This window comes from Sminthopsis crassicaudata, chromosome 6 (genome assembly GCF_048593235.1).
Source record: "Sminthopsis crassicaudata isolate SCR6 chromosome 6, ASM4859323v1, whole genome shotgun sequence".
NCBI lineage: Eukaryota > Metazoa > Chordata > Mammalia > Dasyuromorphia > Dasyuridae > Sminthopsis > Sminthopsis crassicaudata.
The window spans coordinates 148,595,172-148,619,545 of NC_133622.1; the positions used below are offsets into that span (position 1 = coordinate 148,595,172).

General features: G+C 33.1%; 1 protein-coding gene across 4 annotated transcripts in view; it reads right to left on the reverse strand.

The window, feature by feature from the left end:
* The window catches only part of EMCN (endomucin), a 149,445-nt gene that overhangs the window by 18,444 nt on the left and 106,627 nt on the right, over positions 1-24,374 (reverse strand). For all 4 annotated transcript variants that reach the window (XM_074276734.1, XM_074276736.1, XM_074276735.1 and 1 more), the window contains 3 exons: positions 19,974-20,069; positions 13,181-13,205; positions 11,009-11,070 (listed from right to left, as the gene is read on the reverse strand). In XM_074276734.1, the coding sequence (XP_074132835.1) occupies positions 11,009-11,070; positions 13,181-13,205; positions 19,974-20,069 (183 nt within the window). The remainder of the gene's footprint in view (positions 1-11,008; positions 11,071-13,180; positions 13,206-19,973; positions 20,070-24,374) is intronic.

The window sequence follows — 24,374 nt, forward strand, 5'->3', positions numbered from 1 at the left end:
TCCAACTTTAAAGAGAAAACTGATGAACTCTAACTGCAAATATATATTTGTAAAGTATAATTTGCTCATTTTACTTTTTTTTGTTTCCTTCCCCATATGGTTAATATGCCAATATTTTTATTTTATTTTCAAAACACATTCACCTTTGCAAAACCTTGTGTTCCCATTTTTTTCTTCCTCCATTCCTCCCCTTCTCCTAGATGGCAAGTAATCCAGTATATGTTAAATATGTGCAATTCTATACATATTTCCACAATTATCATGCACAAGAAAAATCAGATCAAAAAGAGAAAAAAATGAGAAAGAAAAAAAAATGCAAGCAAACAACATAAAGAGAAAATGCTGTGTTGTGATCCTCATTCTGTTCTCATAGTCCTCTCCCTGGGTACAGATGGCTCTCTCCATCACACAACCAGTCAATATATTTTGCATGATTTCACATAAATAATCGATATTATATTGTTTGTCTTCTCTGTGGGTAAGAATGGAGTGAAAGGGAAGAAGGGAGAAAATATGGAACTCATAGTTTAGAAAGAAGATAGTTAAAAATTAAAAAAAAAACAACTAAAAATGTTCAAAATGTAATTGGTAAATAATAATATTAATAGTTAACATTCACATAGCATCTACTATGCTCCAGGTATCAGGCATTATACTAAGTACATTCCAACTATTATCCCATATGATTTTCAGAGAAATGCTGGGAGATATGTACTATTATTTCCATTTTTACAGATGTATAAACTGAGGTAATAGGTTAAACAACTTGCCTAGGTCTTATATGAGAAGATGATACATGTACATCATAGCTAGTAAGTGTCTGAGGCTGAATTTGAATTTGTCTTTCTGACTCTAGGCTTAGCAGCAATTCTGCCAAGACTTGGAAGAATAGGAAGATGTTATGGGCCAGAACTCTGAAACAAGGATTTTTACAAAGTGTTAAGTCAGTGGAATTGATAATACAATGGTTATCTAGTTTAGCATGGTGATTAATAGTTCTCTAAGTTCAGTATGATTAATTTAATCTTACAACAAATAATGGTTTCCTAGTGATATAATGATTGGTTTATACTCAGTGTAGAACATATAAGTTGGGGAGTTCAGGCTCTCAGAGGGAAGGAGAGAGAGATTCATTTCCATCTTCATCAACTTTGTGGTGGCTGGCTTCCTGCATTTGTCCACTGAAACCAAGACTCCTGAAAGATCTCAAGAAAGCTAGCTGGGCCCTAGGCAAGGAGACAAGATTTTGAAGGAGATAATAAAAGATTTGGATTTTTAACACCTGGCTATTCTCATGGTATTGTTCTGCTGAAAGGAAAGCTGCTCCAAGACCTCCAGAAAACCAAATGAGAACATTACACCTTGTTTTTTTCTGGAGAGTCAGTTATCTGTTAAATATTTATCAGCATGTACTTCTAGTAGGAGATCAGTAATCTTACGATTTTGAAATATGCTGGAATACTTTAATCAGAAGAGAAAAATAAATATTTACATAGTTCTCATAGCAAGTACAACATACCTCAGTATGGGAATGGGCATTCTCATGACTTGATTTTAAAAGTATATACTAACTATATTTGTCTAAAATTATGTTACACTCCCCTTTTCCTATTCCTTTTTACTCTCCATCCTCTTCCCTCAAAAATCTGGCTTCCATAGAAACTGTATGGTTCTTTTCTTAGAGAATTACAGTAAATAGGACAAAGATAAAAAGAGTAGTGATGATACAGGACTCATATTTCTATGATTACAAGTGATTACAAATTGCTGTCTTCCTGATAATCCTATGAGGTGGTCAATTCAAGAACTATTAGCCTCATTTTATAATGAAGGAAATTGAAGCACAGGGAGGTTAGCTGAATTGTCTGAGACTACAGAGATAAGATTTGAGCTTATATTTTCTACATTGGAGCCAAGAACACTTTCCACTATGCCATATATAAAACATCTTTATTTGAATGGAAAGAAGTGTATGTGAGGGTAGTATTAAAACTATCTCTACTCAGCATGACACTTTTGTATCTCAGTGCTAGTGCATCTCAGTGGTCAATCAAAAATCTTTGAGTATTTATGAAAAAATATTAAAAGCCATTCAATAAAAATTGATGCCAGATGACGAATGTTCCAGTTGGCTCTGGGATTTCATTATGCTCTCTAGGTCCTGTATAAAAGGACCTATTCCAGATTCAGCTGGGATAGGAGATTTTCCAGAATTTGAGCAACTGTGGCTTTCTATGAAGAGAAACCATTTGACAGGAAGGTACTGTTTAAGGAGAGGACTTAGCTTGACTTTAGCCATGTTCTCTTTCAAAATTCAGCAGTTGCTGGACTTCTTATTAGTGTCCTAACAAATGTCCCCAAGTCAACTGGAGACAATCTTCATGAAGACCAAAATCCATATGGAAGAAAAGGACTTCCATGAACTTGGAGTGATGAGATATCCCTTTGACCCATATGCTCTCTTTCTACTGGATTCTTCCCATATTCATGGGCTAGTGTGTCAGAGACTTTGGGGGAAAGAAGGAGGTATTTTATACAAATTGTTCTTAATGTTAATACTTCTTGCTAAAAATTATTTAGGCTAGCTGTGCCAGTCATTATTATAAAGCAGCAGTTATCAAAATAATTTGGTGTTGGCTAAAAAATAGAGTAATCGATCAGTGGAATAGGTACAGGATAAAATAGTCAATAACTATAGCAATCCAGTGTTTGACAAACCCAAAGAATCCAGCTTTTGATATAAGAACTCATTATCTGACAGAAACTGCTGAGAAAATTGGAAACAAGTATGGCAGAAACTAGGCACTGATTCACACTTAAAACCATATACCAAGATAAAGTAAAAATGGATTTATGATTTAGACATAGAGCGATATTATAAGAAAATTAGAAGAACATAGTTTACCTTTCAAATCTGTGGAAAATGAAGGAATCTGTGACCAAAGAAGAACTGAAGCTCATTATTGAACACCAAATAGATAATCTATAGAGAACTGACTCAAATTTATAAGAACTCAAGGCATTCTCCAATTGATAAATGGTCAAAGGATATGAACAGACAATTCGCAGATGAAGGAATTAAAACCATTTCTAGTAATATGAAAAAGTGATCTAAATCACTATTGATCAGAGAAATGCAAATGAAGATAACTCTGAGAAACCACTACATCCCTCTCAGATTGGCTAAGATGACAGGAAAAGATAATGATGAATGTTGGAGGAGATGTAGGAAAACTGTGGGAAAATTACAACAATGCATTGTTGGTGGAATTGTGAACTGATCCAATTATTCTGGAGAGCAATTTTGAACTATGATCAAAAATTTATCAAACTGTGCATATCCTTTTACCCAGCAATGTTTCTATTGGGCCTATATCTCAAAGAAATCTTAAAGGAGGGAAAGGGACCCACATGTGCCAAAATGTTTGTGGCACATTTTGTTTTATAGTGGTAAGAAAGTGGAAACTGAGTGGATGCCTGTCAGTTGGAGAATGCAGAATAAGTTATGGTATATGAATGTTATGAAATATTATTGTTCTATAAGAAATGATCAGCAGGATGATTTTAGAGAAGCCTGGAGAGACTTATAGGAACTGATGCTAAGTTAAATGACTAGAACAAGGAGATCATTGTATATGGCAACAATATTATATGACAATCAATTCTGATGGAACATGACTCTTTCCAACAATGAGATGACTGAGGCTAGTTTCAATAATCTTGTGATGAAGAGAGCCATCTACACTCAACATTCTCACTATTCTTGTTGCTGTTTGTTTGCATTTTGTTTTCTTAATCATTTTCTTTCTTTTTTTAATCTGATTTTTCTCATGCAGCAAGATAATTGTATAAATATGTTAAGATATAGTAGGTTTAACATATATTTTAACATGTCTAACACATACTGGATTACTAGCCATCTAGGGGAGGGGATGGGGAAGAAGGGGAAAATTTGGAATACAAGGCTATGTAAATGTCAATGTTGAAAAATTATCCATGCATATGTTTTGAAAATAAAAATCTTCAATAAAAATTTGATTAAAAATGAATATTTTTTTCCTGAGGCAACTGGGGTTAAGTTACTTGCCCAGGGCCATACAAAAAGAATAATTTTTAAATGATAAATTTGGAAGAAAAACATACCAGGGAGGGGGAGGTGGGGCTCAAGCTCATAACACTAGAGAATCACCTCTGACCTCCTAGTATACCCTTAGAACTCTGAGGAATATATAGTCAAAATCTTGGAAACTGACTTATCAGTAAGAATGTGAATTGAAATGAAGATATCACAGAATTTCTATGGACTACATATGTTAAAAATATTTTCCCCACCAAATAAATATATTAATGTGTATGTATAGTGTCTATTAAATTTATATACAGACATGCACATATATGTATATGTATGCATATGTATATATATATTTCTATATATACATATATATATAGAGTGCCCAAAATCTTTGTGCAGTTGTCCTAGAACTGCACTAAGACTTTTGAAATATCTTTATGCGTATTTATGTATGTTTATACACACATACATACACTCACATATATGTGTTTATACACAGATACATACCTATACACACACATATATGCTTATGTGTATATAAGCTTTGGCCAGAAACCCTGAAGGTCTTCCTTCCTAGATTTATTTATTTATTCAGAATTTTTTTGATTGAGTGAAAGAGGAGATTATTTGCCTCAATTGTTACCTAGTCTTAATCACTAAATGCATAAGACCTCAGTGAAACTGAGACCTGTTGAAGACCTTAGGACTTTAGCTTAAAAAGTCCAAGGTCATCCACTGCATCCAGGACTATCTCCAGTTGTTCTGATCTATATCTGACCACTGGATCCAGATGGCTCTGGAAGGGAATATGATGTAGGTTACTGTGCACAGTCCTCTCTCACTTAAATCTAATTCACTTGCATGTCATGGTCTTCTCTCTCTCTCTCTCTCTCTCTCTCTCTCTCTCTCTCTCTCTCTCTCTCTCTCTCTCTCTCTCCATACACACACACACACACACACACACACACACACACACACACACACACACATATCTATATCTATCTATCTATCTATCTATACACATTAAAAAACTTTTAGGGATATGTTTCATATTCACAGCCTATATTCAGATTAATATGGTATTTGTCACGTAATCACTTTTCCTTCTTTTCAATTAACTAAACATCTATTCACATATTCATATAGTTGTGAGTGTATATTCTTTGCCTCTGATCAAAAATGGTCTCAAATTCCCAGAATTAACATTTAAAAATTCAATGAAGAATGTTGGCCAAGTAAGGAACTCATAAAAGGAAGTGGGATAAATAGATTTTATGTAAGAAGTTTTTCATGTTTGTCATACTCAAATACTCATGGGACAAGGATTTTGATGGGATTGGGCTACAGAAAATTAATTGGAAATGTTTCTGGTGGCTTGAGAGACTACTTACTTGCCTTTGCTTTTCTTTGTTGTCGTTGAGAAAAAGAGGAAAACTATACCTCTGGAGATTCTATGTAGTTGTTTGAGAATTTTCTTAGTACATAGTTATTAAATTTAATGACCTGATAACAACCCCATCATCTTGGAATTCTATGTAGTATTTAATATTGCTTACTATCCCTTTCTCTCAAATCCACTTATCCTTTCAACTCTTGGCTAGTAGGGTGTCACAGTGGATAAAGTGTTGGATTTGGTGTCAAAATTTAACTGAATTTAACTCCTCCCTAGATATTTTCTGGTGGTGTGATCCTGGACAAGTCATTTGATTGCTGTCTGTCTCAGTTTCCTCAGCTACAAAATGAGGATAATAGTAATATATCTGCTTCACAAGGTTGTTGAGACAATCAAATGAAATATTTATAAAGTATTTAAAGCATTTTCTGGCACAGAGTAGGTGCTTAATAATTGCTTATTTCTTTCCTTCTTCACTACTACCATTATAATTCAGTCCCCTCTTATGAATGAATGAATGAAAAATCTTTTATTAAGCACTTATTATGTGCCAAGAATCATATTAGGCATGGAAGATTCTTCTTTCTGTATTTCTGTAATACCTTTGTATAAAAATCTATCCATATTTTCAGATTCAGCTCAAATACTAAGTCCATTTGAGGGCAATGGGTAGGGATATGATTAGTGAAGATTACATTAAGAGAATGATTTTCCTTTCCCCTGAATACTCACATCTCTATTTCTCTTATGACATATTTCACATTTTGCCTTCTATTACATTTATTTTTTACATATCTTATCTTCCCCCCCCTTCTTTTCCCATAGAATTGTCCCTGCTTCTTGAAGGCAAGCTACATGTCTTATTTATCTTTATATTGCTCAAGATACTTTGCATGATACTCTTCACATAGTTAGAACTCAATAAATATTTTTGAATGAATACATTTATAAATATGTACATTAGCATGCTGGACCTTTTCATTATTTATATATTAGCTCATTTAATGTTAGAAATTGCAAAAATGTTTTATTGAGAGAAGTCTGTAAATTTCTTTCTGAAATCCTACTTAATTCTTCTAATTATATTCTCAGAAAAAAATAAATATGGTTGTTTTGGGGCAGAAAACTATTGAAGAAATATTTTTAATTGGAAAATAGCCCCATAACCCCAAATAGGGTAGATTCTTATAGGCATTCCCATTTTTGACTTTTTAGTGGGTATGGAAAAAAAAAAAGATGAAAAAGAGCCCTTGGACAGATTGACTTGAAATGGAGTATGTGGGAACCTCTTATTTGTCACTAAAAAGCTTTATTAAAATAAAAAGATCTGATCACAGTATTTGCAATAATTTGTAATGGGACAACATTTATATAGAGGAAACAGTTTACAGAGGTAGGTGCCATTATTATTCCCATTTTACAAATGATGGAACTGAGGTTAAGTATCTTGAGCAGATTCATGTAGCTAATAAATATGAGGTCAAAATTGAACTTGTGTTCTCCTCCTTTCAATCCCTGGGCTCTATCCACTGTGCTACCCAGCTGTTCTATGAAGGGAGAAATTACTTCATTTCCCAACTAGGTACCTGTGAAATCCAAAGATACCTTTAATTTAGGCACATTTTAATTTAGTCACAGATATTACTGGCTTTAATTTAATCCTATATAAAAGCTCAAATTAAGCTATGAAGGCTTGTATTGCAGGTCTATTTATTTGGTTCATGCCAAGAAAAAGAGCATGGAGGACAACTTTAGTTAGTTGGAAATATACATAATTTTAAATTTCTATCCACATATTAGTAAATATTCTGACTGGGAGGTTGTGCTGTTATTATTTTATTATTTATGGTAATTTATGATAATATGTATTTTATTAATATATTTTCATCTAAAATAAATTCCTTAGAATATTAGAAGAAGAGGCAATGTGGAACTAAAGATAAGTATATCCCTACTAAGCTAAAAGTGAATTGATTGTTATGATGGGTATGGCAGCTTAAATCAGATATTTGAGAGAAAAAAGGCAAGAAAAGAAAGGACAGGACAGTAACCAAAAAGAAAATCATACTCTTAATTAGTCCCATAATAATTTTCAGGGGAAAGACAGAGAAAGGAAAGATATATGAAATATTGAAATTATCAGCCCCAATTGAAAAAAATTTCTCTCTTTGTCTCTGTCTGTCTTTCTGTCTCTGTCTGTCTCTCTCTTTGTCTCTGTCTCTGTCTCTATCTCTCTGCCTCTGTCTCTGTCTCTATCTCTCTGTCTCTGTCTCTCTCTCTGTCTCTGTCTATTTCTGTCTTCTCTCTCTCTTTTTCTATATCTCTCCTTTGTCTCTATCTCTTTCTTCTTTCACAAGCACATATAGACACACATAAAAACAGTGAGAGAAATCCATGTTTTCATACTTCCCTTGTGAGTGAGGAAATTAAAAAAAAAAAAAACATTTATCTAACACTTGTTTTACATAAAGTACTGTTCTAAATGCTAAAGTTACTAGTAGAAAAATCTGAGTTTACAAGTCTGACAATGAAGCAAGGCTAAATCATATTTCTAGGAAAGAAAAGACAATTTGTACAGAGTAAACATTTAGGAAGGAAACCCAGAAGGAAGGCATGAACATAGGAAATTCGTTTTCTTTCCTATGTCTCTTTCCTCCCATAAATCCTTGCTAAAAATCCTTCCATCTCACACTTAATACAAAGGTTTTAGGAAATGCATTTGAAGACAACTTTTTCTAATAATAATAACTAAAATTTAAAGTTTTGAAAAATGCATCATATGTGAGGCTTCATTTAATCTTAACTATAGCCTCGTACCCTGGTTTTGACAGGTATTTAATTTTCTTATAGAGAAATTAGGGCTCATAATTCTTGAATTACTTATACATGGCTATTATTAGCTGGTAAGTATCATTAAGTTTCAAGTTAAGGGCAAATGTGTCATTTTTTCACTCATGCCTGAAAAGTCTGGCTCTTCATGACTCTGTTTGGGGGTTTCTTGATAAATATACTGGAGTGGTCTTCTATTTTTTTTTCTCCAGCTCATTTTACAGATGAGGAAAACTGAGGCAAATAGAGTTAAATGACTTGCTCAGAGTCACATAGCTAGTTAAGTCTGAGGCCAGATTTGAACTCAAGATTAGTCTCCCTCACTCCAGATGTGACACTTTATCTACTGTGCCACTTAGCTGTTCTATGTTTCACTGACATTTGATATTTAACATGTCCAAAACAAAGCTCATTGTCTTTTCTTACAAATACACCTTTCTTTGTTCTCTTCTTTTCCTGTTTTTGTTTTTTTTTTGATAGCACTACCATATTACCAATCATTCAGTTTGCTTGACTCCCATGACTCATTCTTTACTCTTCTTTCTCTTTCATATCTAATCAGTTGTTAAGTTTTGCCGATAATAACTCTCCAAGATCTCTTGAATCCATTCCCTTTGTTCCATCCATGTAGCCATCATCCTAATTGAAGTCTTCATCATCATGATCAAAGAACATTCCAACAGCATCTTAATTATTTTTCCTGACTCCAGTTTCTCACTTCTTTCCATCTTCTTCTGATAGTCATTGTCACTCCACCAGTCAAAAAGTTCTAGTGGCTCCTTTTTACCTCTAGGCACAATTTTTTTGCTTTAGGTATTTAAAATTCTTAAAAGGATGACTTCACCAACTTTGTACATTGTTCCCCTTCACACAATCTAAGTAAGACCTATTCAAACTGATCTTCCCAATCACAACATTCCTTCTCCCATCTCTGATCTCTGTGAGCTTTGGAGAGGTGCCCCAAAGTCCCTTTACTTCTGCCCTTAGGATCCTTAAGGCTCAATTTAAGTATCCCCTGTTACACAAGACCTATCTTGCTATCATCAGTAACTAGTATCCTCTCCCCCAAATTATATTTGAATATTATATTAAATCATGTCGTTGATAAATGAACAAAGGATATGAATAGGCAGTTTTCCAATGAAGAAATAAAACTAATTTAAAGTCATATAACAAAATGCTCTGAATCATTATTGATTAGAGAGAACTTAAGATGCCATTTTATACTTACCAGAATGGCTAAAATGATAGAAGGGGAAAATGACAAATGTTAGAGAGGATGTGGAAAAATTGGAATTTTTTGTGGGATTTTTTTTTGTGGGATTGTAAAATGATCCAACCATTTTTGAAGAGCAATCTGGAATTATGCTCAAAGAGATATTACGCTACCTGTATCCTTTGACCCAACAATAGTGCTATTTGGTCTATTCTCAAAGATAATTAGGGGAAAAAAGGAAAAAAAATGTTCTAAAACATTTGCAGCAGCTCTCTTTGTGGTGGCAAAGAATTGGAAATTACAGGAATGTCTATTAATTGGGAAATAATTGAGTAAGTTGTGGTATATGATTATGATGGGATGTTATTGTATTATAAGAAATGATGAGCTTAATTATTTTAGAAAAACATGGAAAGACTTTCACAAAATAATGAAGAATGAAGTGAGCAGAACCAAGAAAATATTGTATATAGTGGCATCAATATTATTTTAGCAATGACTTTGAATGAATACGTTAGTTTGGCCATTATAAATACCCAAATTAATTATACAGTATAAACATATACTGTATATATACAAGAAAAATACAAATAGAAGTATGTATTGACTAATTTTATATATATATATATATATATATATATATATATATATATATATGTATATATATATATATATATATATATATATATATATAACTACATCTATATCTAAATATCTATTTGAGTATAATAGTAATGGTAGCCAGATCTTGGATAGGGGTATGGAGGGAGGAAAAAAAAGAAAAATACTTCACCTGATAATTTTGTTGTATATTTGAAATGAATAGCAAGTTGTACCCAGTAGATTTGTAGTGTCAGGTATGATCTTTTTTTATTGTACTGTTATGAAAATGTTTGTTTTATTCCATAAAGTAAAAATTAAATAAAAGGTGTGTTTGTACACATACACACATACATTATATGTATATATACATATACACATATGTGTATGGATATATATGTATATATATTTACTTAACAACATTTGTGTAAACTCCTCGGGAGCAAAAAATATTTCTTTTTTTTTTAATCCTCCAGTACCTGGCACATGGTAGGCAATTAACAAATATCCATTAATTAATTGAATGAAAGGATGGACAGAGTTAATATCCTGGATTCCATTCCGGATGTCCCCACATCTCCAAGGGTAAATGTTGAAGAATAAAATAAATGTAGCTGTTTTTTATAATTCCTGAAATAATTGGCATTAGAAATTCTTTAGTCACCTCTCTTTCTCTCTTCTTATCCACAGCAGGGCTTGAAATACATTTTGAGGTCATCTAGTTCAGCATCTTCATTAAGCAAAGTTATTCCCATTGTTCATCTTGCCTTAAAATGATTTCTGATTTATTGGAATTCCTACTTGGCTGTTTCCTATAAAGTGTTGATTTTATGGCATTTTTACATTAGCAAAATCTAAGTCAAAAATCTCCTTATGTACAATTAAAAAAGGTACTTACTGATCTCAGGAGATATTGTCTTGACAGTGAGAAGTTTAACGCTTTCTTTATCTGATTGGGACCTATTTTTATGAGAAAAATTAAGTTAGGACCAAAGTAATTGGCATGATTTATATGTGCAAAAAAGTACATAATATGAACAAAAAAAATTTAGATAGCTATTTATCTGTATCTATAGTAGATACCATGCCTGTTCTTTCAAGCATACACACCGTCTTTTTGGTCTCTCATTTAGCAAAACAAAAAATTCTATTCCATTCTGATACAAAAATATTCATCAGATAAAGCAAAGACCAACACAAGCAAAATTCATAGTAAAGGTCATTGTCTCCAGTACTGAAATAGAATGTAAAGGAGGTACAAATGTTCTCAAAGATCTGAGTATTTTTTGGGAGTTTGACTCATTGGATGTTGAGTCATATGTTAGGCCAGTTTCAGATAGTTACTAGATATGTGATCCCAGGCAAGTACTTACTCTCTGTTTGCTTCTGTAAAATGGGAATAATAATCACCCTACCTTCTGGGATTGTTTTGAAAAACAGATAAGAAAATATTTTTAAAATGCTTAGTATAATGATTGACACACAGTAGGTACTAAATAAATGCTTGTTCTCTTCTCTCTCTGTTTCCACTTTCTATCTTTATTCCAAATTCTCCATTCTTAATTCATGTGGGAAAGTATAGTGAATGGAAAGAGACTTTTTTAAAAAAGTTTTTTGATTCTCCAAAAATAAATACCCATAATTTTCTATCTTTTTAGATTAAAGTTAATTCAACTTTGAGTAAATACATATGTGCATTCAAATCTGGGTGTGTTATTCTCTTTTGTATCTAACTAATTAGATATTTTCTCCCTCATCTTGGCTTTAATGGCCAATCTTTTTGCTTTCAACTATTTTATCAATGTAAGTCAGTTTCCAAGTGTCATGTACAATTATTCTTTAAGCATTTACCCAGGGCTTGGTTTAGTCTCATTTATCTATTGCAAATTTCCTTGGGCAAATTTTATTATAAGATTATATATTTAAAGGTGAAAGGGATCTTAGCAATCACTGAATTCAAGCCTCCAATTTTACAAATGAGGAAACTGAGGCTCAGAAAAATATAATGATTTAGCTGGGTTGATTTTTTCCCAACTCAACTCAGTGCTATAAAGTATAAAAATTGGAATCAAACCAAAATCCAGCATATTCTCTGCTACACAGTATTCTCTCTCTCTCTCTCTCTCTCTCTCTCTCTCTCTCTCTCTCTCTCTGTTTCTCTCTCTTCTTCCTCCCTCTCTCTTTCTGTCTCTCTCTGTCTCTGTCTCTGTCTCTGTCTTAATATTGAGAAATTTCCCTTTTTCTCAGGATAAATTTTCTGTATGCTCTTAATATGTTGCCACATAGCATCCTGTCTTTAAATATTCTTACTTTATACTTATAATTTCTACACACCTTTAATTATTAATTTGCCAAAGTGTTGTATGCTTTCTGTTCACTTCTGTATCCTCTGCCATGTCCCCTCTTGTGTAGTGCCTTCTAAAAGGTATAAGTTCTTTTTAAAAGCAGGCACTCTTTTTCTTTTCCTTATTTATATTCTCAGATTTAAAAATTTTGCCTGGAATAATTAGGCACTAAATGAATGTTTATTGTGTGGTACTGTACTTCTCCTGAAAAGAGAGGCACATAGCTTGCATTTCTACAATATTTTGAATTTAACGAAAAACTTTCATAACAACTCCCCTAGAAATTGGAAGCAAAAATGAGAAAATTGAGATTCAGGGAAATTAATTAACTCAGCCCATGGTTTTGCAACTAATATTTGTGTTGGGATCTGCTTTAAGGTTTTCAGAATTCAGATTTCTTGTCTTTTTAACATACTTTTCCTTTAAAAATGATAGATTTTAGGGTCATAGATCTAGAGAATACTTTAGAGGTCATGTAGTTCAGAGCTTAGCACCATATCTGGCATAGAGCAGGAACTTATTGATTGATTTATTGATAGTCAAACTTCATCATTTTACAAATGAGGAACAGGAAAGGTAAAGTGATATATCCAAGACCACATAGATAAATAAGTCACATAGAATTTGAACCTGAATTCTATGCGTATGAAGCTAGTGAACTTTCTATAGCACCTGATGCCAACTCTTATCAGTACCCTCAGCATAATAAACATGGCTATACTTACTGGTCAGTTCCATTGTCTGGTGTACCTGGAATAAAATACAATGGATTATTTGTGTTATAATCATAGAATTTCTAGTTGGAAAGAAGCTTAGAGATATTTTAGTTCAATACCTGACTTCAGAAGGACAAAATAAAATATGGCTGTTACAATAACAATAACAACAACAATAAGGAAAGATTCTTTATGGTTTTGGAATTCTGTATTGATGCTCCTAGAGCCAACTTATGGTTTCTTATTTCTCATAAACTAGTTTCTTGGATTTGGTTACCAGTCACACAGGGATTTCTGGGATCTTTCTGACTAGGACATATCCAGAGCCCTTTGTTCCCAAACAGTGAAGAGAGCTCTGAGTTTTTTGGGGGCCCTGTGATTCTATGCAGCTGTGTGAGAATGCTGCCCATTATGGCAGGTCCTACAAACATCTAATGTCACTCTAGTGCTTCCAGGCACAATGTTTTAAATTATGTTCCAGACAGGAGAATTGGATTTTCCGCTTTCTCCTTTGTGCATTTCTCTTGTGGATGCAAATCATAGTCTTTGCAGAACAGCAGTACCGCAAACTCCTGCTTGCAATTATCTCTCAAGGAAATGGTCGGAACTAGCCTTACAAAAACGTCACCCAAGATGTTGCTGAAGTTAATAAGATGCAGTTAGGTCCCCAAATGTACTGGGATCCATCTGGTAGAAAACACATGAGGGCATGGAATTTTAGTTTTGAATTGACCATACTGGCAAACAAACACAAGCCTTGTTCCTTACTTGGGTCTTTGCATTTCACAAGGACCTTATCTCTGTACTGTTTGTTTGGTTTTTTTTTTTTTTTTTTTTGAGGCCTTTTTTTTTTTTTTTTTTGGCCATCTCTCTAAAAGGATTTTTTTTTTTTTTTTTTTTTTTTTTTTTAGTTCACTCATTTGTGTTTTTTTTTTTTTTCTGTGCCTGAGGATACATGGACTTTTCTATAGCCTTATTTCCTCTTTCATTAATTGCCTTCACTCTGTGATTACATCATATTTACATTATATATGTGTGTGTTTATGTTAATACATACCTGTGCTCCTGTGCTCTATAGGAACTAAATTAAGGTAGGAACCTAATCTTCTCCATCCCAGAGACTAGGATGGTGCAGAAGGGAGGAAGATTATTCCTTCTATGTATTTTGTAAAGAAGGTGTGAGTTTCTACATGTGTAATTATGCCTTCTAAACGAAATATTCCTTTATAAAAAGGTTGAGAATTTTTCAAACATATATATATCTCTGTATATGTATTAATGTGTGTATGTACATATGAATATATGAATATGCACATATGAACACACATAAAGTTGTTTGCATATTAACTCTCTCCAATGATTCAGATTGCAGTCTTTTTGTCTGTCTGCCCATCCTTGGAGATTTTTGTCCATATTCTTCCCCAAACTTGCCAAATTCCCCCCAACATTGCACTCAACATGTCCTGATACCATAAGAGTATCAACAGATTGTGTTGACTGTCCATTGTTCATCCTTCATTTTTCTGTGAGTGCTGCCCATATTTTCCTTCTGGCAAATAATTTTATATCCTTACTCCACTACTTTGGAGTTCCTTATTGGTTATGTGTTCAGCCTGATGACACTTACCATGTACCTCTCCATTACCTTCTTTGTTATACTTATTTTGTTCTTCAGAAGCAGCTAAATTTAGCACAGCTAAATTTCATTAAGCACCCAAAATGCTAGTGTTGAAAAATAGGCTATATTTACATGGGCAGCTTGGGATCAGCAAAAGAGGAGGCAAGATGGATATTTCTGAACATAATCCAGCCTGCTTTCCATCTCCTCAAGATCATTGTTTATCTGTATGGTCTGTTTCAGCTGTACAGATTATTGCAAACATATAAATTATTGTGGTGTGAGTAATATCCTAGCCCCCTAATCCTTTGTGAAATACATTTATTTTTTCTTTTAAGACATTGAAACCATTTTTGAAACTTGATTAACTCAAGGGATTGAAGACTCAGACTACTGTGTTATTTCTTGCCTGGATATTAAAAAATTAAAAGTACCTTAATTCCCAGGGATGAGGATTAAGCATGCTCAAGACCTTCTAAAATTAAAAAAAATATATACATATTGGTTCAGTTTGAAAGAAAATTATTACTAATTTGGGTGTAATTTATCAGTACTTGTAGATAAGTATGATAATGAAACAATAAAGTCATCAGAAGGCATTTGTGAGATGTTTAGAATTTGCATACTTGACTTCTATGAGTTAGGAAGGCAGAAAAATACAACTTTTAGGCTTCACTTTGTTTATATTGTTTTTCTGAAGTGAGAATAAATTATTATGAATAGTTGCTTTATTTTTCCTTCTTTCCCCAACCCATTCTGAGCTGTAATCCTCCTTGTTAAGGGTATCTTCAATTCATGTATAGATTACTCTCATAAAGGTTTTTAGTTTCAATAGATGGGAGAATAAACATGTATGTCAATAGTCATTGATATGCTTATTCTTGATTAACTTTTTCTGATGCTAACAAAGTTTAATATATTTTCTATCCTTTTGGCATCATCTTCCACTTTTTTATTAACCTTGTAAATTGCTCCCTTAATGTCCACACAATTATATCACTTCCAGTATAATCTTCTTTCACTATATTTGTCCATTTCAATAACTTTTCTCTTCTTCGTTCTCTTAAATGTCATTTTGTTCTCTTCTAAAAAAGCGTTTCAGGGGCTGAAGAGGTGTACATTTTAGAGTTGATGTAATTTTGTAGCATGTTGAGTTTCTGAAGGCTACAATGAAATCCAGGAGAACAGCTAGGTGAAAATTTTTCATTTTTGAATATTCTTGGATCATTTGGTATGATATATTGCCACACTTTCTTTAAATTGACTTTCTTTTTCACTGCCCTTCTTTGCTTTATGAGGTGACACTTCTCATATTCATACATTGTTATTTTTCACAAAATTTGCTAGATGAGTTTACATTTTCATCCAGTATTATCTTTGATGACTATCTATCTATGTATTATGCAAATAAATAAGATGTCTTAAGACTAAGGATAAGTTTTTTTGGTCTCCTTGTTATGCTAAGAAATATATGTTGGTTAAACTTTTGCATGAAATTATTATAGTTGGTATTGATATCATTTCTGTTGCTCATTTCTTATATTTCATTTTCAATTACTTTTTAATATAGAGTTTAATAATTTATATTCATCTCATATAATTGTCTTAGTCTTCTTTTTCTTTTCATTCTGATTTTAGTTTCAAATCTATGGCCTGACTATAAAAAGTTGACTCAGGTATAACGCCTATATCAATAACAGGTCTTTTCTTACCTGTCAAAAAACCAATTTTGTTCCATATGTTGTTATTTAGTGTACTCCACATTCAGTGCTTACTACCCCCTTATTTTAGAAAGCATGAAGTATTCATCATACAGATGTGTGGATCTTTTTTTTTTTTTTTTTTTCAATCCATAAGCTGTTGAACTCATTAATTTCTTTCATTGTTATATAAATTGCAATTATTTCTTTTCATGGTGGTCTTTTTTTATAAATACTTATTATTAATAGTGCAATGTATCACTTTTACTTGAAATATTTCTTGTAGCTTTTGTGTATAGCATAAAATCCACCATATCAATTCCTTTTTTTCCCTGTTAAATTACTCCAAGGAATACCTATAAACACAAGAAATTCCATGTATCTGCTATTTCTTTCTCTTGGTTATAATAATAGTAAAAATGTCATTATTGGTAGGATTCATCTGTCCCAGAAATAAATTTGGCTATTTCAAGAGGCTCATATTTCAAGTATTTATCAGCAAACTGAAATTATCATTGGTCTAAAAACTATGATTCCCACCTTTCCTCCCCACTCTCCGTTATCATAAAAGAAGAATGGGGCCCCAATAGAATTGAAAGTAATTGTTAATTTTCTTCATTTAATGAATGTATCCCCTCCCCCTATCATGGGCAGATGGCCAGACCACTCATGCTATACCTCTCCGAAATTAACTAAATTGATCCTTGGAAAACAGACACAGTCTGTCACTCATTCATAAATTTGAAGCTTTTCCAATATAGTACAACCTGCCAGAACTTGTGCTCTGCTGACAAAGCCTTCAAAAACTCAGGGTCACCTCTATGCCAAAATGAGGCATGGAAGAAGATTTTATGGAAGATTATAGCCCCGGGTGGGGGAGGAAGGAAAAATAAACCAACCATTAAAAATAACTTATTCTCACTTGAAAGAAATAATATAAACCAACTGAAGTATAAAAGTTGTACTTTTTCTGCCTCCCTAATTCATAGAAGTCAAATATTTAAATTCTTAATGTTTCATAAATACTTTCCAATAATTTTATTGTTTCATTTATTATACTTATCACAAGTACAAATAAGTTATGCCTAAATTACTAATAACTTTCTTTCAAACTGGATTTCAAAAGGTCCTGAATAGTTTTCTTCATTTGAATTTGATTTTCCCATTTCGATTACAAATTGACTTTTAAAAAAATCATTAGATAATAACATTTATATGATCACAATTTGGTGATTTCCACATTATCTGGACAATCAATCTACACGTATTTATTAAGTGCATGCTATGTATCAAGGACTGTGCTAGCTCCAGAATCTTATTATTCATCAACCTAATTATAAAAGTTCATTTTGCATTTTCACATGCATTATCTCATTTGATAAGTTCAATATCTTGAGGAAAGTAGTCTAGAATCTCAAAAGTCAGTGGGAATATGGGGGATCATCTAGCTTTACCCACTTTTGAACAGGAGATCTATGATAAGTGACCATCCGGGTTTTACTTTCTATGTCTTCACAAATTTTTACTATTTCCAAAGACATTCTATTTATAGACAATTATAATAGAAAAATTTACTTCCTATTAAATCTAAGTCTAATTCTGAATTTTTCACAGTTGTATCCTCTTGGTCTTAGTAGAACACATCCAATATCTTCCCCATATGGGCAATTAATCCCACCTTACACATGTGTAAATTGAAGCTTGGAGAGATTCAATGATTTGCCCAAGATCACAAAGCAAATAGTGGAACTAGACTTGAGCTAACATTTTTTTATTTCAAGTGCAATGCTTTTTTTCCCCCTATGTCGTATCCTCAGATTTTGTAGAGAACTAACAGGATGAATTTTACTTACTTATGGAGAAATCTCACCCACATACATGAAGAGTTCATTAATTCCTGGCATTCAATGGTATAATGATAATTATGTTGTAATCTCTAATTTTTCTCTTCAAATTAAACGTTATCCATACAATATTGGCTAATATTGTGATTACTCATTAACCTGTAGGCTATATATTACACATGTTTATATATCCTTAAATTTAAGCTTTTTTGATGTTGTTTTCATTCCCAAATAACTTACTTTTAGACCCTCAAATGAAAACTACTTTGTCAGTATAAAATGTTTTGACTATTGAATTTATCTCCTTATTCTTCATTTGCATACTGACAATAATTACTGGCTTTATCTAGGTTATTTGATTCTCTATGAAAGGCAGAATTGATGGTTTGGGAACTAAAGGAAATTAAATTAATTTATGAAAATGCTATTCCCTTCACCTCTTGGCAACTGTCTAAGGAAACACATTTTAGGTGGTCATAAAGACTCTTCCCACATTCTTCTCAAGAAAGGTGGAAAAGATTGATTTGTTGTCTTTTTGTTTCACACAGAGAGCTGAAATGAATATGGTTGGTTTTCCTTGATAATTGTAACTTGGACTTTCTCTGTCTCAAACCATTTCTGTGCTCTACAGTCATTGATTAGTCCCAGGAATTGCATTTGTGAATTAGCTAGTAACACTTCACCAGCTGGCAGAGCCCAGAACACTGTGGTTTTGTATGTCTTATAAAAATAATTGCTATTGATTTTTCCACATCTGATAATGGTTTGGTAGGCTTTTCTTCAATGAAATATTTAGTATCAAGAGTGCCATTTTATGTGATATTTAAAAAATAAATATCAAACCAAAACCTCATTCCTTTGAAATAACTCTGCTTTTGGTAAGAACAAGAGATTTAGAACTAGAAAGAGCCTAAGAGATGGAATCTACTCCCTTTGTTTTACAGATGAGGAAAATGAGGTTCAAAGAGCTTAAATTACTTAAACCACAATCATACAACTAAATGTTTGAGGCAGAATTTAAACTCAGGGATTTCTAATTCCAAATCTAGCATTCTATACATTATGTGGCTATCATGGCCAAAATACTCCTGACTACAAAAGAATAATTGTGTTGGATAGCAATGACCCCTTTTGCATGGAGATAGTGAGTTAAAAAATCTCACTTAACAGTGTTATGCATTAAAATATTTACCCAACAGTTCCTTAAATATTGAAGCATCATCATAACATTCCTAGTCCCTTGTCTATGAGTTTAAAGAGGAAGAATGCTTTTTGTCTGATCCTTTGGGAAGAAGGAAGAAAAATCTCCCCAATCAAAAAAGATATCTTTCTTTCCTTTCCTGGTATTATGCATCTTGTACCACTGAGACTTCAACTTGGCAAGACCTAGGTTAATTTGGGTTCAGTTTTTATCCTACCTACAAAATAGAGAGAGATAGACAGACAGACACAGAGACAGAGAAAGAAACAGACACACAGAGAGAAACAGAGACAGAGAGAGAAAGAGAGAAAGAGAGAGAGAGAGAGAAAGAGAGAGAGAGAGAGAGAGATAGAGATAGAGAGAGAGAGAGAGAGAGAGAGAGAGAGAGAGAGAGAGAGAGAGAGAGAGAGAGAGAGAGAGAGAGAGAGAGAATACATACCTGGATCTGTTTTCCAGCACATTCTGTACAGTCCCACTAGAGTAAATACTGAGAGTGTTATTGCTATCAGAGCAATAACAACTGGCAAAATCACACCTAAAATGAGCAAAGAAACCAGATGATTCAGGAAAACTACTAGGAAATAGATAATAAAAATCTTAACATTAATAATATCTTACATTTATAGGGTACTTAAGAGCCTACAAAGAAGAATCACACAAACTCATTTGAAATCTTCATAATAATTCTGTGAGGCAGACAATATAAGTAGGTCTTATTATCTGGCTTCTACTATTTAGTAAAAAACATTCCCCCCTTTCTTTTCCTTACATGGAAAAAAGTCAATCTTTTTAAATTTAGGCAAAGCAATTTTAGTTCATTTAGTTCTATCTTGTCTCAGTGAGGAAAAAGAAGTTAGAAGTTAAGAATAAGAATTTATAGTCTGATCACTGGGGATATGAAAAATGTGACATTTTTTGCTACTCAAATTTTTCTCTTAGTTCTGCCCAGACCTAAGTCTAACTTCCCAGTCCCAAGTCTAACGTTCTACTTACTATGTACCTAGGTATTAGATAGAGTTCTGGACTTGGAAGCAGGAAGACCTGAATTCAAATCTACTAGTTATGTGATCCTGAGTGAGTCATGTACCAAGTTTCCTCATCTGTAAAGAGGAAAGAGGAATCATAAAAGTAGCTACTTCTCAAGGGCATTAAATGAGATAGTTTTTCTAAGTGTTTTGTAAATTGTAACATGCTATATGAATACCCAGCTATTATTATGATGCTATCAATTGTTTGTCATGATTATGTATTGTTAGAAATTGGATCAAATTACTAATTTAAAAAATGATGAATGACACTGTTTTGCTTATTGTTTGTTTTGGTGGTGATAGTAAGAGTGGTAGTGGTACTTATAGCTGTGGTTGTTTATTGTTTGCTATTGTTGGTTTTAGGGGTGGGGAGAGGAGCATTTGGTGCCAATTAGCTGGAGCAGTGTTTTGAGTCAACTCAATAAAAATGATTTTTAATAACTAAAATGAAAAGACATGTACAAAAGGATGTCCAGTGCAGTCAGAAATGGAAGAGGGGTACTTTAGAGTTTGTGAGGTTCTCCAAATGGGACTATTTCTGGATGTTGTATTGAATACATCAGGTTCTGGGGCAATACTGAGCCTTTTAAATTAGTTACAAAAAGTTTAATTTAAATATCTAAGCAGAAAATAAAGACAAGAAGATAAGAAATATTTATTTTCTAAACAGTTAAAGGGATAAGTCATACAGTTGATCTATGAATGTATGTATATCAAATAGACACTGTGAATAGATCATCAACTGAGCCCAGAAATAAGTGGAAGAAAGCTTGCATTGGAGTTGAGAAATAGTATAATATTTTTTAATAGTCCCAAGCTTCTTTCTAAAATAAAACAAAAACAAGTCACCTTTTTAATATTATATTCTTCCAGTAATGCAAGGCTATAGAACACCACAGTGTCTGGAGAATTAGTTACAAGTTATCCAAAATATATTGGAAAGGAACAGGGAACCTGATTCAGCTACAGTATATTACCTGTGAAGAATTGCTCAGGAAAAGTAGCCTAAATGATATAGCATCAGAGGAAAGGCACATGGATACCAAAATGGGTATGCTTCTTTAAGAATAGCATGGAACATCAAAATCATTTGACCTGGCAATTAAAATGAAGGACAACAGCAAAAAAGGGCCTTCACCCACTATGTTGAAACTAAGAAAAAGACAATCAGATAGCTGCCTATGTTGGATGGAATGATGACAATGGATGATAAACAGGAGACAGAACTAATCAATCCTTCTATTTTGCTTCTGTTTACCAAGAGATATGATATTCATGTGGAAAAGCATAGAACTATAAATACTATAGGAAATAGGGAGCTGAATCTTGAGTTAAGTTACAAGATAACAAAGAATACACTTGCTTCTTTCAATAAAGCTGATAGACCCAGAAGGACTCTACAAAGTGTCTCCAAATTCCTAGTACAACCTGAAGCTGTGCTAAGATTTTAGAGACCCCCTGTATACTTATGAATGCTGAATATAAAATAACAGACATGATTCCTGAGCTATTGCCAGTGATTTTTTTTTTTTTATCATAGCTTTTTATTTACAAGATATATGCATGGGTAATGCATTGACAATTGTAAAACCTTCTGTTCCAACTTTTCCCCTCCTTCCCCCCATTCCCTCCCCCAGATGACAGGTAGACCAATGTTAAATATGTTAAAGCATATGTTAAATACAATATATGCATACATATCCATACAGTTACTTTGCTGAACAAGAAGAATCGGACTTTGAAATAAGGTAAAATTAACCTGAGAAGGAAATGCAAGCAGATAAAAATAGAGGGATTAGAAATGCTATGTAGTGGTTCACACTCATTTCGCAGAGTTCTTTCTCTGGGTGTAGCTTTGCCAGTGATTTTTTAAAAAAAAATTATGAAGAATAGGAGAGTTACCACTGGTCTTAGAGATAGAAATGTGTCTCTAAGGAAAAAATGGAGTATTCATTGATTTTGACTTTGATTCCTGGCAAAAATTCTAGAATGTCTTATTAAAAGAACAGAAGGTTTGTGAGTATTTAAAAAGTGAAGCAATTTCCTCCCTTTTATTTCTTTTTTATTCTTTTTTTTTATCAGTGAAATGGATATATTTGGAGGGTGATAAAATAAAAGATATCAAAAATTAAGAAAAAAAATTTAAAACTTTAATAGTCGACACAATGGTCACTAAGAACAAGTAAGATGTCTTTAAGAATAGATCATGCCATCTCTAACATAATTTCTTTTTTCTTTTTAACAGTATTACTTTACTAGAACATCAGAGGAATGCCAGAGATAGCATTTCTATTTCACCAAGGAATTTGACAAATCTCTCATGTCATTCTTGTGTATAAAATAGGATGATATAACATGGATGCTAAAACAGTTTGGTAGATACAGAAATGCTTGAATGATATGGATCTCTCTCTTTCTCTGTCTGTCTCTTTCTCTGTGTGTGTGTGTCTGTCTTTCTGTCTCTGAATCTGTCTTTCTTTCCTCTCTCTAGCTCCCTGTCTGTCTCTCTCTGTCTCACTTTTCCTGATGCCAAATTTACAAGATGACACAAAGTGAGGAAGGCTAATTAATGTAATAAATAATAGAATCAGGGTCCAAAAAAGTGTTAAGTAGAACAAACAATGTGCTAAATCTAAGGAGTCGAAATTTAAGAGGAATAAATGACAACCTTGAACTTGGGTTCATGATATTAATTGTAATATAGGATGGGACAAATAAAGCCAGAGGATAGTTTTATGTAGACAGGTTTGGAGATGAAATGCAAGCCCAATTTGAGAAAACAATCTGGCATTAGAACACTGGAAGTCAGGTTTGCTTTGAGAGTGGCAGAAGGGCCAGAAGTTGTCAGATAAGGGTTTTGCTACTACTGGCTATTTACTCTATCTTAGATAGGCCACATCTATATTTTGTGTTCATTTCCTAGGAGTCACATTTTAGGAAATAAAATGGCAAGGTTAGAGCAAGTTCAGAGAGTGGTAAAAGGATAGGAAACTCAGCCATATGAGGCTGAAAACCTCATATAAAGTTGAAAGAAAAGAGATGCTTAGCCCACTGAAAGTGTGAGGGGATATATGACAACTACCTTCAAGGATAGGAAGGAGTACCATGTGAATAAGAAATAGTACTGCTTCATTCCAAAGATCATAATCATAGCAGAAGCTGCAGTGAGAACAAGCCAAAGAGAAAATTTCCAATTTTCTCATTAGGCAGTGAATTCCTTCTTTCTAGAGATTCTCAAGAAAAGTATGAATGATTGACTTATTGGGTCCATTTTATGAGAGACTCCTCTTCTGATACAATTTGGACTAAATGTTCAAGAAACTCACTACAGCTTTTGAGATTCTATGATCTTTTGATCCTATAGCTGTTATTTCTGATTAATCCACTTGATGTCAGTCTTGTAACCTTTCTGGGGGAAAAATGGTTTCTGAGCAGAAGGGAAATCTATCATTTTCCTCCCCTCACCAATCTTCCAAATGATTTTTAGCTCCTCTTTGGAAAACTGGGATTGGACTAGGGTGCTAAGGGCTGGAAGAAAATCTACATTTAAGATCATCTAGTAATGTAGGTTTGCCTATATCTATGTATTAGCCTTCATATGATGTTATAATTAATATACACATGACACAGTTGTGAACTATTTTCATCACAACTTAAGGCTTCTAAAGAAACAGATTCACCTCCCCCCCTCACACATCCAGCTTCCCCACAGTGCCCCTTCAAAGGAAGAGAAGGCAGGGAAGGGAACAAGATATATTCTCAATTCAATGAAAAATTAAGAATAAGCTTTTAATATTCAGAAAAAATGACTT